The 14,263-nt window shown below is 60.4% G+C and overlaps 1 protein-coding gene across 5 annotated transcripts in view; it reads right to left on the reverse strand.

Annotated features, from left to right (window-relative positions):
- TNS3 (tensin 3) overlaps positions 1-14,263 on the reverse strand; it is a 200,710-nt gene that overhangs the window by 18,072 nt on the left and 168,375 nt on the right. For all 5 annotated transcript variants that reach the window (XM_047695926.1, XM_047695922.1, XM_047695923.1 and 2 more), the window contains 3 exons: positions 4,763-4,934; positions 2,747-3,378; positions 2,146-2,232 (listed from right to left, as the gene is read on the reverse strand). In XM_047695926.1, coding sequence (XP_047551882.1) covers positions 2,146-2,232; positions 2,747-3,378; positions 4,763-4,934 — 891 coding nt within the window. The remainder of the gene's footprint in view (positions 1-2,145; positions 2,233-2,746; positions 3,379-4,762; positions 4,935-14,263) is intronic.

The following is a 14,263-nucleotide window of genomic DNA, read 5'->3' on the forward strand; positions in this document are numbered from 1 at the left end:
AGCAGGCGCAGGACTCCGGGGTAGGGGGGGGGGTCTCGGTGACGACACATCGTTTTCAAGGGGAGCCTGACGGCAGAGGCTGCAGAGAGCACCCCCCGCCATCTGGCACACATGACTCCTGCTTCTCCCGCGACACCTGAGAGGCACAGGCAACGGCCCACAGCTGCTGCCCAGGAATGTGGTCCAACTGCCAGCCCAAGTGCTTGGGCCAAGTCCCAGTCTGCATGGCGTGGTGGGGCAGAGGCGAGGTGCGAGGCTCTCTCCCGTCCTTGCTGCAGCCCTGCCTGGTGTCCGTGCAGCACTGTACTTAGTCCTTCCAACCGAGCAGACGGAAAGATCGAAAGGATGGCCCCCAAAAGTTACTGAATGTTTAACACAAATCCCACGATTCACCCCACGGGCTTGGTACAGCCCTGGGAGGGCCCGCACTTGACCCCAACGACCAAGTCCCGGGCGCCAGGGCTGGCGGGGAGGTGGCACCCATGGACCCCAGCAGGCTCCTGCTCGTGGCCGGTGCCTGCATCTGGGGGCTGAGCAGGCCTATTCTGCTGACGCGGGAACAGATTTCTGATGAATGATGCGTTTTCAACCATGCTATTCCTCACCAGGCTTTTTGGTTTTCCCATTTAACATCATGACCTTATTTCGCTGGAGGTGGGGGGTGGACAGAGGTGCCCAGCGTCATGGGCCACAGACGGAGAGGAGCTTGAGGACAATGTCAGACCCTGTTCTGAAACAGAACAAGGGGAACCCGTTCTGCAGGGCGATGAGGCCCGTGGGGGTCTCCCATTCCCCTGTGAGGTCAGTGGAGTCTGTGGCCATGTCCCCACCGCCTCCCGCAGCTGGTGCTTCCAGAGCCCCATGGCAGAGGCCCAGCCAGTGCCGCTGACACAGCTCTATTCTGTCTCTACTCTGCCCGGTGGTCCCTTTCCCCTCCTGAGGCATTTTTACATTCGGTTTAGGAAAAATGCTGAGCAATCCACCCGGCCACAGGGATACAGGACCAGCTGCATCCCCGAAGACGCTATCCCACTTTCACTTTCCATTCCTCCTGCATGTCCCTGACGTTTCACTGTAGCTTTTCCAGAAAAAGGCACATCCCTGGCACTCGTCACCTGCCTCCGAGGTGGAGCCCCAGCTACTCCGGCAGCCCAGCCGGCCTGCCCAGCCCGGACACGCACCAGTGGAGTAGGTGGTCTGCACAGAATTTTCTGGAACATGGCAGGTCACAGGCCCTTCACAGCCCTTCTGGCTGGACAAGGTGCTGGGCTCACAGCCTCCATCTTGGGGGTTCCCGTACCATGGGCAGGGAGGGGACAACAATGCAGCACTCGGCCACGCAGAGCCCGGACTGAGCTGAGCAGCAACGCCCCAAAGGCCAATTCAGGGAATCAGAGGGCTCTCTGGGCTGCGGGCCGCCCCCCCACGAAACATGACAATACGTTCCTTGAGCTCAGTGGAAGAAAGGCAAATTCTTACCATTTTTATGAGCTACTTAATTGAATAGAAGAATTCCAGAGAGAAAGCAGAAGGGTGCTGTGTGCCAGCGACTTAACTCTTTCTCTCCAGGCAGGTGGGGAAAAAGCCTCAGGACGACACCAGATGACTTTCTCCCCGAAACGCTGTCCCCGGCTCAGCCCCACGCCCGCCAGCAGTCCCCGGGGTTCCTCTGGGAGGATCTCTGGGATGACCAGCCCATCCCAGCAACCCTGCGAATCCTGCTGTGAGATGGCCCCTGGGGCTGCCTCGTAGGACTGCCTCCCGCCTGGACCCCTTTTCCATTCGTCCTGCGGGAAGCAGTGGCATTAACGGCTCAAACACATGGACATCAGATGTTGGGGCAGGAGCGCGCACGTAGACGCCGTGCAGCACGAGTGTGAGGCCCGAGGTTACACCCGGCACACGCCCCCTTAGCGAGCGCATGTCTGTTTGCCGCGGACAAACGTAGATGCACAGATGCCGGGGTGTTGGAGAGACCTCTGTCCTTCCTCCTGACCGTTGGCCCCTGTGGCTCAGGTCCCAGATAGGAACGGAACCTCTTCCTGGGACGGCCTGTCACACTTTCCGCAGGGGTGCCCTAACCCTTCATCCCAGGGCCGTGCCCCTCCGATGTCACCACCCAGAGGTCCCGTCCCGCCCACGCACCTTGCTCTCTGGAGATATCCGCCTTGTACCAGAATTTGGATGTGTCTTGGACAAAGTTCACGGACACGTGCTTATCACCCGGGTTATCTGAGAGAGAGAAGGCAAGAACACTCTGGACGGTTTATTGCCGCCTGTCACCTCGCATGGAGCCCAGTGCTCCAAGTCCAGCCCAGGGCGGGGACGGCGTGTCTCGGGGAAGGAGTGTTGTCTGGCCCCGTGGGGACCGGCTGGGGTGCAGCAGGGAGCCCGTGCTTCCCCACACACGCAGCGCAGACGCAGCACGACACGCAGCCAGCGCAGTGTGGCCTAATCCTGCCGGAGCCTCGTCGTACACATCTGAACTCTTGCATTAAATGCTGGATGAACTTACCGAACTCGAGAACGAAAGGTTATTTTCAAAGAACGAGGATTCCGAGTGGCGGGAGAAACAGAAGCTGATGGGGCGTGTACAGAGCAGAAGGGAACGGAGGGCAACGAGGAGAAGACCCTGATGGGTGGCTCCGGGCTTGGCTCTCAAGGTGCCGCCCTGAACCCCAGCCCCCCAATGAGCAAATGCACACGGGGTGGGGGGCAGGGCCTACCACGGCTGACACGTGCCTACCTGGGGAGGGCGCTGCGGCCTCCAGAGGCTTGGGGAAGTCCGGGAGGACATTTGGGAATGGGATGCTCATGGTGCTTCCACTGTGCGGGCTGGAGAAGCCGCTGGAGGACGGGGAGGCCGAACCCAGAGATCGGTCCCCCTCCGAGGCTCGCTTCTTCTCGGGAAGGGGTGGCTGCCCGGGCAGGGTCAGGCCCTGGCCCAGCAGGACTGGGCTGTGGTGGCTGCTGTGGCCAGGCGTCACTGTGAGAAAGCCGTGGGAAAGGAAGCCGTTGTCAGCCGCCGCTGTCCGCGGGGTGCCAGGGGCCTGGGGGGCTCCGTGGGAATGAGCCAGCATGGCCCCTGGGTCCTCTGCCGGGGGAAGGCCGCTTCCCACGGGGGCCGTGCTAAAGCTCAGGAAGGCCTGGCCACCTGGGGGGCCCACAGCTTCGGGGGGCTCCGCCAGGGACAGCTCATGGTTGTGGAAAGAGGCCTGGAGCTCCGCAGGCAGGCGGTGGGGTCGTCCGGGGCCGTCGGGACCAGGGCTGGGGAACTCTTCGGTGCCGAGGAGGCTTCCTACCGGCCGGCTGCTCCCCAGCGGAGCCGGGGTGGCCTTGGGGCTGCTCTCCACCCACGGAAGCTCGGCCGACGAAGGGCTGTGGGAAACAGGCAGCAATCAGAACGCCGCCCTAGGAGACGCCCCAAGGCCACCGAGGGTCCCGTGGACGGTGAGGACAGGGATGGGCACTGGTGCTGAGGCTTGGCCCAAGAAGTCAGAAGTCAGACACTGCCGGTCTCCCTCCCCGTCACCGTGCACCCCAGATGCTCTGCCCCCCCACACACACACCAGTGGACACCTGCTCTGCCCCCTCCTTCCTTGGTCTTCACCCAGCAAAGGTCCCTCCCCTCGAAACAAAAGTCAACCATGGCCCCGTGTCTGGCTCGTAGCCCACGTCCCTCTGTTCTTCCGCCTGATGCCAACCACGTGGTGCGTCATGTGCAGCTCCTGCAAAGACATCGTCCCCTGGGCGCAGACTGTGTCCCCCGCTTTCCTCTCTCTCCTCCCCCGAGACTTAGCACGGGTGCCCGACTCAGTTTCCAATAAGTGCCTGCTGGACAGCCAGCTGCTTAAGGGGTCCCAGTGAGAGCGTGAGAAATTGGGGCTCCCATGGGACTCCGTGCGTTAAGCAGCCGAGTCTCAGTCTCAGCTCAGGTCTTGATCCCAAGGTTGTGAGTTCAAGCCTCATATTGGGCTCTCAAAAAATAGAAACACATTAAAAAAAAAAAAAAGGAACATGAGAAGTTACCATATCCAGAATGGGGACTTCCCAGATCAAGGGTATCAGAAGGTACTACATGGTTAGAAATCCAGAAAGTCAACCGCCAAGCCCTACATCACACACACACTTGACCAGCAAACCCTTTGCGCTCTGAGTGGGATGACCTTAGCGGAGCCCCCCCTTGCACAGAGGCAGGAAGCAGAATGTGGACACCGAAATGGGGCACTGTGTCCTCGCACAGGAAGCCACTCAGGAGCCATTCCTACGCTGTGCCCGTGCAGCGGCTCAGCGGCCATCCCTCGCCAGGCGCCAAGCATCTCTGTCTGCAGAGAGACACTCCCCCCCACTGGGGGGTGTCCCCGCACTTTCCCGAATACCGGGACAACTTTCACGTCCCCTAGGCCACCACTACCCCACCCATCAGCCCCGGCTGTGGAGGGACACCAAGCCCTGGCTGGTCCCCTGCACCCCTGCTCCCGCCTCAACTCAGAGCGCGTGTCACAGACGCCCAGTCCTTAACTGGCCCGTGTCCCCATACTCCAGCTGCCCATGTGGTCAGTCCCTGGGTGCTCAGCCTATCAACACCGGGGTGGTGGGGTTGGGGGGGGCACACTCTCCAGAGTTTGTATCTGTGATTGTATTTCTGAAGCGTGACCATTATGCAGAGTGGCCGGTGTCAGCTGCAGGTCGAGCGCCCCGTCCTCCCTTCCCAGGGCCCGCGGTCAGGTCTGTGGAAGCCCTCAAGGGCCCGTCTCCTTACCTGTCCCGCCGCTGGCCGGGGTTGCCGCTGGAGACGGTGCAGGAGGACGCGAACGCCTGCTGAAAGGCAGGTCCCACTGGCACGTCGGCCCGGAGTGCCGCAGGTCTGGGCCCCCCGGGGCTGTCGGACATCCCCGCCACACGATGCAGGATCTCAGCGCAGCCTCGAGTATCTGCAGCGGGGAGAGCAGGACGAGACGCGCTTATAGGCCTGGTCCCTGTACTGGAAGGAGCGGAGTCGCTTCTGAACATGCAGGCCACAGGTCCAATGTGAATCGAGGAATCGAGGGGCCCGATTCCACCACGTGTGGGTCGCTCTTGCCTGGCACGCTCCCCAAAGGCAAGACAGGACGCGGAACACACGCCCGGCGCCTGGCTTGGCACGCTGGCTGAGCTGAGGAGCCTCGTGCAAGGTTGTCTGCAAGGACAAGGGCGTGCAGCCCACACAGCCTCGCCTCTGAAGGCCATTGTACTGACCAACGGAGTCCGCCCAGCCCGCAGGTGCTCACTTCAGAAAGGGCCAGGCCTTCCCCCTGAGCACAGGCAGAAGCCGCTCTGCAGAGAAGACCTGTGTCCGGGGTGCACAGGCCTGGGGCTGCGGCCAGGTGAGCGCTGAAGCTCCATCTGTCCCCAGCTGGGAGCTTGGTCCACACGCCGGGCCAAGAGCTTTCTGGTACAAATACGGCCCTGCTGGCTGGTGTCCTCACCCTGGCAGGGGGCACAGACCCTGGCCCGGCCCCTGTCGCTCGGGGTGTGAGAGGCCAAGCACTGTGAAAACCTGCTGTTTAACACCAAGCCCGCACGTGCCACCGAATTTTACGCGCTTCCGTGACAAAATGCCCACCTTGAGGCCCAGCATCACCGTCATTTCTGGATATTTTTTAAAATCTTACTTTTTTTTTTAAGATTTTATTAATTTGATAGAGACACAGCGAGAGGGAGCACAAGCAGGGGGTGTCGGCGTGGGAGAAGCAGGCTCCCTGCCGAGCAGAGAGCCCGATGCGGGACGCGATCCCAGCACCCTGAGGTCATGCCCTGAGCTGAAGGCAGCGGCTTAACCCACTGAGCCTCCCAGGCGCCCCCCCCCCTTCTTTTTTAAACTCAGCTTTAAGAACAGCACAAATCTACCAGGGTCAACGACAACATCGTAAGGAATACGGCTGTTCTGGTTTCCACTTTACAACGAGGGAAGGCGGATAAAAGCTGATGACGTTCCGGAAAACCCCGCATCAGTCCCATCACTCATTTCCGGGAACGGGCGCCGCTAGCGCGAGTCACACGTCCGGCCATAGACCCATTTGGGAGCACGTGGATCGGAGGCCGGACCCAGCCCACGGGCAGGGCTGTGGGAACCCACTAAACCTGAGGCTGAGGCTGAGCTACGTGGCAGCCGGGACTGGGGGGGACGTGAAGAGCCAACCCGAGTGCGGCCGCCCCTGCTGGTATTTCGGGCTCCTGGGCTCGGAACGCGGGGCCAGACGTCTGCACCCAAGACGGAAGCGGCTGTCGAGGACCAAGGAACAAGCAGGGACTTCAGCACCTCCGCGGTGCGGCCGGAATACGACAGGGGCTCAACGCTCTGACCTCGGATTTAAGGGGAGGGCCCTGAAGGCTACACTGTGGGGACACCAGCACCAGAAACAGACGAGCCCCCCGGATCTCAGTAGTGTGCCCCCGAGAAAACCTCCCTCTTTGGAAGTAGACACCCCTCCAGAGCCTGCCTCTGTCTATTATGGATTGACTGATCGATCCACCCATCCATCTACCTCCCTCCATCCATCCCTCTGCCCATCATCCATCCCTCCATCCACCGATATACCTGTCTACCATCTGTCGACCTACCTAACCACCTATCACCCCATCTCTTTATCATCCATCCATCCATCCACTTACCTACCTAACTGTCCACCCACCCACCCGTCTATCATCCATCCAACCATCACCAACCCATCTAATCATCTACCATCCATCCATCCATCCACCTATTTTCCTATTTGTTTATCTGTAATTTTCAGATGTAATTCAAATATTTACTTTCAAAAACAGACGACGCATGCTAGTAACGGGTACCAGAACAAAGAAATGAAAACAAAAACAAAAAAAGAGAACGAGAAAGGGAGAATAGTCACAGCTGTACATGCGTTAGAGGTAAAGGACATGCACTTGAAAATAAGTAAGTGGAAACTGTTTCAGAAAAATACAGAACCTCAGAGAAGGACTGGGGAGCATTAGGAATAACTGAGCAGAAATCCTAGTATGACGTACAAACACAATTAATAAAATGAAGCAGGAAGCCGATGGACCCATCTGCGGATGCGCGAGCTGGGACAAGTCAGAGGCCGGAAGCAGTGGAGGGAAAGGCACGGAAGACAGGGACGGGGACGGCGCCGTGCGGGACACGGTGAGCGACGTCTAACACACGCACAACGGGGCCCAGGAGGGGCGCAGGGACGAGCAAGCCCAGGGAAGTAAGTACTGAGAACTCTCCCGAACACGCTGAAGACATAGAGCCACAGGTTCAGGAAAAAAAATCCACGAAATAGAAGCAGGAAGCATCAACAGGACTCCGTGCGCACTCACTCGACGGCAGAAGCGATGAAAATCCAAGACCAGCCGGAGCGGCGTCTTACCAGTCCGGGAGGGGCGGGAGCCGACGTCAGTGCGGGTGCTTAAACACTCGGTTAGCCTGTCTGCACGGGAGCCCGACGCCCACGTCGTGTCCGGACAAACCGCACCAGAGGCCTGGGGGCGGGTACTGTGCCTGCGTCCACGCTGACGCCCGTGGTCACCAGGGCTGCGTCTGGTCCGCACGCTCACCTCCGACGCCTCCACAGCCCTGGGGCAGCGTGGTCTCAGCCCCAGTCGGGAGGCACCCAACACACCAGTGTGACCTTCCAGAAGGTCGTACTTTTAGGTCAGAAACCCTTCTAAAATACACATTTGCTGGGTGCCTGGGTGGCTCAGTCGGTGGAGTGGCTGGCTCTTGGTTTCGGGTCAGGTCAGAATCTCAGGGTCGTGGGATCGAGCCCCGTGTTGGGCCTCCCTCCCACGCAATTGTCTTCTTCGTAGAAAAAACTATGTTCTCGATAGCACGTCCGTGTGTCCACCTCCCACATAAGACAGAGCTGCTGGGCACCCACCACCGGTCAAAATGGTGCTGGCTGCCGGCCTCCGGTGAGCGTGCTGCCAGAAGGTCAGCCTGCGGGCTTCAGAGGCACCTGCCGGAAAGCTTCCTGGAGGGCTTCCTGGAGGAAGCACGTTCCATGGGAGCCTGAAAGCATGTGGGTTTCCAGTAAACCAAGCGGATGCCAAGGGAGTGGGGACACCACCCAGGGCTCTGCTCCCCGCTGGGCCCCCACCGCTAGGCTGGTGCCAGTGGAGCGATTTGCACCTGCTATGAATGAACAAATGAGTCCGCAGTGGCTCAGAAGTGACAGGAAGAAGTCCAGGGTGGGGTGTGGGCCTGACCCCAAGGAGTCAGGCTGGACGTCCCAATCAACCCCAGACCAAGGAGCAGCACTGGACTCTGGGGTCAGGACTGTTTCTCAGTCCAGCCCACGGCGGGTGACTGACGGCGCTCTCAGGGGTCCTGCTGCAGCCGCAGGGGCTGCCCGCTCCCATGTCCCCCACGATCCTGTGAAACCCATGCCACGCCCGCATGGCGCCTGAGATCACCACCAGCGGAGAAGAGGCAGGCGGGAAATAAGGTCCAGCTTTGTCCCTGTTACCCTGTCCCTGTTCCAGAAAACAGCAAACTCAGCGCGTCCCGTGAAAGTGGCTTTGTTCGCAGCTCTGCGCCAACATGGGGGCTGTGGCTGGGTTTGGTTCCCGGCCCTGGGTGACAGGACTTAACCCTTCCATCTGGACAAGGGCCAGCCAAGGACCTCATTGCAGGACACTGGCTTCCCAGCCACTTCTCCCGCAGGGCCGGGCCTCTCTGTGCTCAGACACGCATGCGAGCGGGGCACGGCGGCCACTACAGGGCTGCAGCCCCCACCATCCAACCAGCAGGAGTGGAGCCTCAAGAGAAGGGGCACGGCCTCCGTCCTCAGACACGCAGGGTGCTGGGAACGCGAGTCCACGAGCAGAAAAACACACCAGGTCCAGGAGTCTGGCCGCAGACCACGAGCACGCACGGCATTCCTTCCAGGCGGTGCATGCAGGGAGGTCAGACGGGACGCATGTGGTCGAGGCTCTCCACCCTGAACATCCGTCCACAGCTACGGGGACGTCTCCAAATGGGCTGTCTCTGGGCTCAGCCCCCTGTTCCACGCACTCAGCACCCGCAGGCTCAGTCTGGGCCCAGAAGGAGGCCCGGGGGTGAGGTGAGGGCCATCAAGAGCGGGGGAGGGGTCCGGTCTTCGAGGGAGCCTTGCAGGTGACAGGGTGGCGGCTTCGCTCTGCGGTGGCACATGTGGCTGCCTCAGGGGGAGCACGGCCAGGTCGGCCCTCCTGCGTCCCGGCGAGCGGCTGGCCTCAACCACTGTGTGGCGGTCAGACTTCTCCCTGGGGCCACAGCACGCCCCCCGGCAAGACGCGTCCACACGTGGGGGCGCTGGGAGCCGTGAGGGGGCGGCTGTGGGCCCTGCTCCCTCCAGGTCCCTGGCATCCCCCAGGCTAAGCACAGTCTGTGTTCCTCCTGAGAGTCTCACATTTCCCCTTTCCGGCTGACACCCAGAGAAGGGGGCACAATACGGTCACTGTTTGGAAAGCGGGCCCCCGGCTTCCTGGTTCCCTAGGCCAGCTGGTGTCCTGGCGCCCCAGGGACCGAAGACCGAGGGGCTAGGGAGGGAGAAGGGAGGAAGAGTGCCTCTCGCGCCGGGGCTCCCAGACCTTCCAGGACCTTCTGGGCCCAGGCTCCCCTTGGCTTCCCCTTCCTGCACTGCCTTTACCCGGAGCTCGGGTGACGGAGGGTCACAGGCTCTTTTCCAAAAGGTCTATTTTTAGGCCGCACTGGAGCTGCTGCAGGAGGTTCCGTGGGAAGCAGGGTAGCATGGGCTCTCTGCCAGCCACGATTTCCATCACACAGAAGTCAGCAGGAGGAAGGGGACCCCACAGGCTCGCCACCTGCACAGCAGGGAGCCGGCCAGAGGCGAAGGTCCACGCGCATACGCAGGGCCCACCGCGTCGTGCACAACACCCAAGCCTATGAAGTCAGAACAAAATCGACGCTCTCCCCGGCCTTCCCGCTGCAGAGACACCCTTACGAGGCACAGCAGTGACCACCAATCCGTCAATTACTGTTCGTAATTAGACTGCCACGACACTTTCAGGTCGTCTTTAAAGACAGAAAAATTGGGGCACCCGAGTAGCTCAGTCAATTAAGGGTCTGCTTTTGGCTCAGGTCATGATCTCAGGGTCCTGGGATCGAGTCCTGCACTGGGCTCTCTGCTCAGCGGGGAACCTGCTTCTCCCTCTGCCTACTGCCTCCCTGCTTGTGCTCTCTCTGATGAGCAAATAAATAAAATCTTTAAAGACCAATAAGTCATATTTAGTAGCGGTCATGATGATACTCACCTATCCCGGGGAAGAAAGTGCAGTTTTGCTGTCTGACCACCAAGGCTGACCTCTGGGCTTTAAGAACCAGGCTTCTTCTCAGTCAGCCTTTAGAAGCGAGTGTGAATCTTTAACCATGAGTCACTGATTGACCATCATCGATCTATCATTGATTGGTATCGATCTATCGGCCATTTTTCCGTATCCATCACCTGCCCTCCTGCTCACACCCTGGGACTACAGAGAACTGAGAGAATTCTGTGGAGTGCGTCTTAACACGTTTTTGGTCTCTCTCTCTGTATTTCCAGGTGTGACAGTCGGGGCGTGGCGGAGGGGGCGCCCAGACCCCCAGGCTCTGGGGTCACAAGTCACAGACACCACTGGCCTCGTGCCCAGCCTCGGGGGCCCTCCAGGCTGCAAGTACAGAATCCCATCGACAAACATGAGCTTAGACGTCTTCTCGGGTCTGTTCAGTGCTAAATTTAAGAGGAAAGACTTTGTATGGGAAGTTGGGTAGCAGTGATTTTTTTTTTTTAAAGGAAGTCCTTAATCTTAGAACATTTCTGTTATTTGTCCAGAAACAACAGGCCATTGACCCAACCTTCTGGAAAGCAAAGGACGGACGGCCAGGCAGCCACAGATAATGAGCACTAATTAGGGAAAACCCCTGAAAGACTGGAAAGGCACACCGTGCGTCTTGCTCGGTGGACACGGAAGTCCCATGTCCACGGCCCCACGGATACACCGCCACACAGGAGGAGGGGACCAACGGCCCCCACGGGACGGCCCGAGCTTTCTCTTTGGTACGTCTTCTCAGAGCATGAACGTGTTCCCTGGTCAGGTCAGCGTTTCCTGTGAGCAGCGGGAATGTCCCCCTCAAGTGAAGCCTCTCTTGCTGACAGAAGCATCCCACATTCTCGCCCACCCCCCACCCCGGCACAGCTGGGGGGGCCCAGTCAGTGCTGGGGCCAGGGTTCTTGCCCAGCCGCAGGCGGGTGACCCTGCTGGGATCCCCCCCCAAACTGCACGTGCCCGCACCAGTGGCACGGAGAAGGGTCGGGGCAGCTGGGCCCCGACCACGTCCCATTTCCACTCCGAGGTTCTCACTCCAACGTGCCGACAAGAAGACCCGTTTGCCCCCAGCTGGCGGCTGTACCGCAGAGAATTCTAACGTGGAAAACGGTGAGACATTTTCTTTCCTGCCCATGAGAGTTTCCGAGTGCTTCCTGCTCTTCAGGCCCACCGAGGGGGCCGGTCTCTCGGGTGCTCACGGGGGCCCCTCAGCAACCCGCCGAGAACGAGCATCTTACAGAACTGGGCTTTGGCGTGCGTACCCAGGGAAACAAACTGCTTCCTTCTCTGGGACTGACGGGAGCACAGCATCGGGGCTGGATGTCCTGGGGACACCGAGACCACCGGAGCCTGGGCCCAGAAGCTGGGTCTCCTCCCAGACCCAAGCCCCTCCCCAGGCCAGCACCCACCACCTGCCTCCTGCCTCCACAGATCTGATGCCCCGCAGACCTCATTCCCGTGGAACCACGCGGTTCTGGCACTTCTGTGTCCGGCTTCTGTCCTCGAGGCTCGTCCATGGGGGAGTGTGTGTAAAAACGTCCTTCCTTCTTAGGGCTGATGTTGGGCCATTGCTGGTGGGCCACTGGGCCTTATCCTCCGTCCCAGGGGGCACAGGTGCGGGCTCGGCTTTCGGGTTCCTGCGAGTGGCTCCAGGCTTCCTTCCGTGTTCTTTCCGCCAGCCACACGGGGACTGGTCACCTGCAGCAGCGAACAGCCCCAGTGATAGGCGATCTTGGCCTCCAAGTTGCTTCCCCTCGGGTGGGTGTCGCAGTAGACAGCAATGCCCACGGCAGATGGCGTTGGGCCCTGGGGACAGGACGCCAGGGAGGAGACGGAACCGAGGGGGGGAGAGTGTGTGCACCTGCCGGAGGGCCGGCCGAGGAAATGGCAGGTGTCCCGAGACTTACACACGGGTGGCTAGAGCTCAGCAGCACGCACGGACTCCGCAAGACGCTGTCCAGGTGTGTCGGTGACGATGCTGTCTCTGTGACCCCTGTTCGGTTCGGAGTCCCAAGTTCCCAGAAATTATTCCAGCCCTGCACTGGGGCCCAGCCACCAGACAAGGAATCTTGATGCTTTCTTCCCTCGGGCACATGCCACAGCACATCTGGCTTTCCTCTGGTAAACGCCTACAGGCTTCACGCTCAAGTCAGCCACGGGCCTTCTGCGGAAAGGTGTTAAGGGCCTTCAGCCTGGCGAAGGCCACTGACAACACACGGCCCCCAAGGAGCCTTCAGCCGCAGGACACCCTCCTCCCGGCATGACTGCACAGCGGAAACTCACCGTCACGCTCGCAGAGCCCCAGCTCCGAACCTGCCTCTCGGCCATGGCTACAAAACTTTATTTCCCGTGGAAAATCTGACATAAATCCTCAACATCCTTCCAGGATGCTCGTCTCCCAGAATCCCTGCCGGCTGGGGACCTGCCTCCTGTATGCCCCTGCGCAGGCGGCAATGGAGACCCCAGAGGGTTAATGGGAGGTTTCTGCCCTAATTTCAGAAACCGTTAAGTCTGGGGTTCACAAGAGGCCATCAGTGCTCGGACCCTAAACCCAGGTCCCCAGTCAGGTAGCAGCGCACTTAGCATGCCTAACCCCCGGCTGGGACCACGGGATCTCGAGACCATGGGCCCCGGGAGGTCAGCGCCACATGTGCTGAGCGTGTGAAGCAGCAGTTGTTACCAGTAATGACCATCCCTGTGGCACTTCCGGGCTTACCTGGTCCTCAAACAACCACTCAGAATGCGGGCTGTCCCAAGCTGACAGGCTAGGAGGCCACGTCTTCCAGAAACCCCCTGCCTCGCCTGTTGGACGGGACTCCAGCATCACGCCCGTGTCCCTGGTCTCAGCTCTGCAGCGAAACACGCTCCTCTTCAGCCGGACCCAGCCTCCCTGGGTTGGAATCCCAGCATTCCCACACAGCAGGTGCCATCAGCCAGCGCAGGGGGCCACACGCACGGCCAACAGGAGCCTTACACATCGGGAATGTGCCCGCATGTCCTGGAGGCTGGACACCCCCCATCCAAGCGTGGCAGGGCCAGTCCCTCCCGAGGCCTCTCCTGGCCAAGTAGATGGCCGTCTCCTCCCCGGGTCCTCATGGGGTCCACACGGGTCCCTCCGTGTGTCTGCGTCCTGATCTCTGCTTACAAGGACACGAGTCATGGACTGAGGCCTAATCATGTCGGCAAAACCCCTACCCCGAATGCGGCCACATTCTGAGGTTTGGAGATTTACATGAGCTTCTGGGGAGGGACACAATCCAGCCCACAGCACAGGGAGGACAACTTGGGGCAACGTGGCCTCCCTGGAGATGGCAGGCCGAGAGGGTCTCTCAGGAGGGTCCCTCAGGTGAACACGGATGGTGCCCATAGCCATCTGCAATGAGGAACCGGAAATGGAAGGAGAAGCCTGGTCTGGGAGAAGGCCACCTGTGGACACCCAGGGATGCAGGCCAACACGGCAGAGTGCCTGTCCACGGGCCCCGGGCAACCTCAAGGGAACAGCACAGTGTCCGTGGCACCCGCCATCCTGTCCTCATCGTGCAATGGCCCTGTGGCCTGGTGGGGCACCAGGAATCCCAGAGGGGACGAGAGGGCAGCTCCCTGGACCCTGCTGCCTTCCCTCTGGGGCTTTCACTCAGGTTCCCACTTGACAGTATTTCCGACGGGCAGGCTGGTCACACTGGTGGGGGAGATGTCTTTGCTAACGCAGTCCCCAGTGTTGTGGGTGCCGGGTGGCCTTGCAGGCACACAGGGGCTCCGAGGGGCCCACGGCTCGTGCACCAGCACTGGCGGCCACACCGGGGAGCATCCAGCCCCAGGCATATGAGCCCCAGCTGAGCTGGCCTGGGGCTGGGCTTCACAGGCACACATGCAAACACTAGGAAACTGTTCAAATTGCTCCAAAGGAGCAACTGACCGACCACTTAAGGAGGTG

The sequence above is a fragment of the Lutra lutra genome, chromosome 11 (genome assembly GCF_902655055.1).
Source record: "Lutra lutra chromosome 11, mLutLut1.2, whole genome shotgun sequence".
NCBI lineage: Eukaryota > Metazoa > Chordata > Mammalia > Carnivora > Mustelidae > Lutra > Lutra lutra.